This window comes from Parasteatoda tepidariorum, chromosome 9 (genome assembly GCF_043381705.1).
Source record: "Parasteatoda tepidariorum isolate YZ-2023 chromosome 9, CAS_Ptep_4.0, whole genome shotgun sequence".
Lineage (NCBI taxonomy): Eukaryota > Metazoa > Arthropoda > Arachnida > Araneae > Theridiidae > Parasteatoda > Parasteatoda tepidariorum.
Window position 1 is genome coordinate 10,830,374 of NC_092212.1, and position 5,334 is coordinate 10,835,707.

Here is a 5,334-nt window from a genome sequence, read left to right on the forward strand (position 1 = left end):
TTTAATTTCATAAACAGAACAGATTTTTGAAGTCCATTCCATTCTATAAGATTGTTGGTATAAAATGAAAATATCACTGGGAAATTTAAGTTGCAATAAATTTTTATAAAAATTATGAATATCATTTATTAGGAATGCTAAAAATCTTATCAATATTAGTACAGCATAAAGTCTGAACAACAGTCAGTAACGGGACAATACCTATGTGATCAGTGTTAGAAGTAGCTATTTTTTAGAACCGATAGTTCAAAAAAATAATAAAACCTTAAATAGTAGATTTCATCCACTAAAATATTGATCCAATAATTATTTTATTTTTAAATATCAATCATTTATGTTTTACCATAATTGCGAAGTGTAGCTAATTTTTTTACACTTATTCCTCTTTTACTATCAAAAACTTTCTGCCATTTATCCAAGGGATTCTAAGTTAAGACGCAGTTTCACCCTTGCTTTTGACCTTGACTTAACTTGCAAAAAGCCAAAAGCTGGTGAGCTAAACTTGTCTAAATGTCATTTGATACAACAAGAATTATGAATAACCTTATAACTCTGAATTGATATTGTCTGTCACCTTGTAATATTAGCGAAAATATGACTAAAAATGCTTAAAATTAAAAATAAATCATAGATCTTGTAGATCAACTTGAAATAAATGCTTTACAGTTATTTCTAGACAATAATGTAAGCGTAATTTTTTTTTTTTTAAATTGTAATTTAATATCTTCTGTTGTCTCAATAGCACAGAAGTTAGGATTAATAAATTGAGGCAGCAGAATTGAATCTTTTGACATCTGTAATAATTCCTGTTTATATGTATTAGCCATATTATATAAATGAAGTTTTAATGAGTACATTGTGATAATTAATTAATTTTAGTTATTTAAAAGATAATTTAGTTAAGTTATGAAAAAAAGAACTGCAATAGGTTTTCTAATAAAATAATAAACACAAGGTTACAAAACAAGTAAAATTAACAAGCATATCATAAGATTATAAGTTTTATTTAGTATATATTCATTTTTTAAACTAACTTTAACTTCAGAAATTTAAGGAGTTTCAGTTTAAATACTTAATAGATGATACACAGTTTTCAGAAAGACAGATAACTTCTGAAAGAATTGAAATTGCTTTATATTTATATATTATTAAGCTTTACAAATTCATGTGATGCGATTATTTATTTTATTTTTTTAAGATATGTAGCTTAAGAAATCATAGATATGTCAATAAAAATACAGTAGGATATAATAAATCATAATGCAATTATGATGTACAAATTATTATGAGATAAAAATTTTAAACAAATACTGATATATTTGAAAATGCATTTTACATTTTTTTAAAACATATGCAATTCTAATAAAAAGCAAAATTATATTGAAGTGCATAGTATAAAAATATATATATTTACTATGTTAGTTTCCATGCAAGTTATCTCACTAAAAATACAAAGAATATGAAGCAAATTTGTTATCACTTCAATTTCACCGACTATTGCAAATTGTTATTTTTGCGATCATTACTCAAAAATGACTTTTCTGGCTTTAACGAACTGACAAAACCAGATTCAATAAAGTAAAACTTAAAAAATATTTAAATAATAAATAAATCAGTACAATTATATTAAATATAACTATGTATTTCTTAAATTTTAGATCACAGCAGGGATAATTTGAAGTAACTTTTCTTTTTCTACTTCTTCAGCATGAAAAACTTGCATATGCTTGTTTAGAGTTTTCTTCATTTTAAATTTTTTATTACATACATTACAGTCAAAAGGCTTTTCATTTGTATGAGTATTGTAATGCATTTTTAGAGAGTACACATCGCGAAAAGTTTTATTACATTCCTCACAAGTCTGTGTATTACCATCCCTGTGAGTCAGATAATGATTCCTAAGATACTTTCGCAGCGTAAATCCTTGATTGCAAATTTCACATATATGAAGCCTCTCATTCGTATGAATAAGCCTATGATTCTGAAGATATTTCTCAGTGGCAAATCCTCTTTTGCAAATTTCACACACAAAATGTTTTTCAATAATGTGAGTTGTGTAATGATTTTTAAGATATCTAAGTTTGGTAAACCCTTCGTTACACATTTCACACACAAAACGCTTTTCGCTTGTATGGGTCAGGTGATGGCGATTAAGATAGTCTTTGACATGAAATCCCTTATTGCAAATATTACAAACAAAAGGCTTTACATCTTCGTGACTTGCACTGTGCTTTTTAAGGTCATCTTTTCTTTTAAATTTCTTCTTACATTTTTCACATTGAAATGGCATCTCTTGCGTATGATCAATGTAATGTATTTTCAAATTTCTTTTTGAAGCGTATGCTTTACCACAGATGTCACAAACGTGGGTTCCTCGGTTTGTATGAGTACTTGCATGCTTCCTAAGATCGATTGTGCATTTAAATGTCTTTTTGCACAAATCACACGAAAATGGCCTATCTGTTGTATGAGTCATTGAATGAATATGCAAGTATCGTTTTGAAGAGAACGTTTTAAAACAAACTAAACACACATGAGGACGGATATGAATTATTGCGTGTTTTCTAAGGTCACGTTTGGTTTTATATGCTTTTGGGCAGGATTCACATTTATACGGTCTCATATGCATTGACACATGCTCAGAGAGTTCGTTTTTATCAGAAAATGATTCATTACACATTTCACAATTATGAGCATCAGTTTTGGGAGAATTCTCCGATTGTTTTTGACTTATTGAGTTCTCAATTACATGAGTAGTTAAATGATTTTGAAGACTAAATTTATCATCAAATTCTAACTGGCATACGTAACATAAAAACGGATCTTTTTTTATGGGTAGAGGATCATCAAAAACTTCCTCATCACTCATTTTGCAAAAATTTGCCTAGTAATTTTATTTCGAAAGGAATATTAAAAAGTTAATAAAGACATAATATAGAAAGAATAAAGAATGAATGAGGAACTTTAATTATTAGTACTGAGTTTAAAGCAAGATCTTAAGAACATAGAACAATAATTTTAGCAATTTTAAAAAACATTATTATTATTTTCTTTTTTTCAATGAAGAAATAGAATTAAAATTACACTTGTAACCTCTTTGGCTAAAATACGTGTTGTTGCTTGACTGACGGACTTTTAAAATCGATACACCTATCTGACTGGCTTGTTCGATTATCATTTATATCGTTATCGTTTAATCTTCGTTCAGGTTTACTTTATTTGGCTTTTCAGTTCATTGTTTGGCGAACAACATTTAAATCCTCGAAATGGTTATTTTCCTCCTTCCATCCTTGAACGTTTCATCAATTTAGGAAGGAAAGAATAAGGGTGTCTATCAGAGAGGGAAGTAATTTCATGATTAAAAAAAAAAAAAAGAAATGAGTATATTTGTTTCCTTTCCTTTCTCGACCCAGATACATTTCCTTAATTTTAATTTTTGTATTTATCTATACAATTTATAAATTTGCTTCTAAATTAAAATTTAATTTTTGATTTACAAATTTAATACTGTTAATTTATATAAGTTGTTCACATTTATTTATGAGCATTCAGTTTATACAGTGAACTTAAGACAACACGTGTAAGAAAACGCCGCAAAATGCCCGGACAATTGAGATGTTGGTATTTCCGCAGAAAGTGAAATTTCTCGTGTTATGGAAAGCGTTCTTGATCGTCTCCAACAAGAAATATGTACACGATTAAGTGACCTTAATTTCAAATTTGCATTTCTACTAGACGTTGAAAATTTATTAAACAAGGATAATGTTGATAACGACCTTGAAAAAAAAAAATTTAAATTTGGGTGAATTTTATGATACAGATTTCCATGGAATAGAACTCGTTATCAAAATATGTGACTGCAAAATGTTATTCCGCAGTAGAAAAAAAATCGAACCTAAAACTCCATTAGAATTTCTTACTTTTATGATCTCGTATGGAGAAGATGATTTTCCAAACCAGAGAGTGGCATTTCAAATACTCCTGACTATCTCAGTATCAATTGCTAGCTGCGAACGTCCGTTCAGCAAATTAAAATTAATTTTGACATATCTACGATCAACGATGGGACAAGATCACCTAAGTGACCTAGCATTTTTATGTGTGGAAAGAGAAAAATTTGAAATGATCAGCTTTGATGATATTATTGATAAATTTGCTTCATCAAAAGCAAGGAAAATTTAATCAAAAGCAAGGAAAATTTATGCATAGTAATTAGTTTTATTAATGTATTATAATCTTTTAAATATATGTAGATAATAAATATTTACTTTTTTATTGTTTTAAAACTGCGTGTTTTTAAAATATTTCTTTATAAATATGAGAAATAAATAATAGGTATCTTTTGAACTAATTCTAGATGACCATATATACATTTCAAAATCTAGTCTTGTTTTCTCAACTACATTTTCCCCCTCAAATTTAAAGCCTAGATTGAGCCTATGACTTTATTTATTTATTTATTTGCGAGTATATTTTACATATTATATTGTATGGTTTTCGAATGGGGGGGGGCGCTAAAAGGGTATTGTGCCCCGGGCGCGAGTTAAGCTCGCTACGCCACTGGTCGTGGAATATAGGTACTGTTATAAAAAAGATAGAAAACACGAAAAGGAAACTATGACACTTTATATAAAATTTTGAATAAAATAAAATATATATAGGGGAGAGTCGGGTAGCCCCGCTCACTTAAGGAGTATTGCTTATATTTCTGTATAATACTGAGTAATAATCAACATTTTTGTATGTTTCTATTGTTTTATCATCTAATTAAATAATGCAAAAAGAATAAACCAAAAAAAGAATAGTTTAACTTAAAAAAATAGAAATTTAAAAAAAAACATGTTTTTCAGCTCTTTTCAAAATGTGTCGGGTAGCCCCGCCCAGTTACAAAAATTATGTTTTTTGACTGTTTTTTCAGGTGTAAATGAAAGTGACCAATGTATTGACAATAGGTAAACCTCGTTTATCATTTTTATCTCAAAATTACTTTATTTATTACATATTTGTATACTTTTAGTGAATTCTATCATTTAATAACAATCATTTAATAACAACAATATTTGCTGTTAAAAATGCATACAACATTCAAATTTGAAGCAATAAAATAATTATCTTTGTAACCGTACATTTATCGACGAAATAAAGTTGGTCGTTGATACCCGACATTCATGTGAGCGGGGCTACCCAAAATCCAATTTTTTTGTAAATTTGTAATTACTCGAACAATTTTTCACATATAGACTTCTTTCTTTGTGCAAATTAAACTTAAGACTACATACTTTAATGCTGTATGTATAGAAAAAATTATTTTTTTAGTATTAAAATGAAGTTTAA

At 27.9% G+C, this 5,334-nt stretch overlaps 1 protein-coding gene across 1 annotated transcript; it reads right to left on the minus strand.

The window, feature by feature from the left end:
* Positions 1–1,654: 1,654 nt before the first annotated feature.
* Positions 1,655–2,869, minus strand: LOC107442607 (oocyte zinc finger protein XlCOF6). The gene has a single exon (XM_016056211.1). It carries the CDS (start codon positions 2,867–2,869, stop codon positions 1,655–1,657), a length of 1,215 nt encoding a protein of 404 aa, XP_015911697.1.
* Between the last annotated feature and the right edge of the window lie 2,465 nt (positions 2,870–5,334).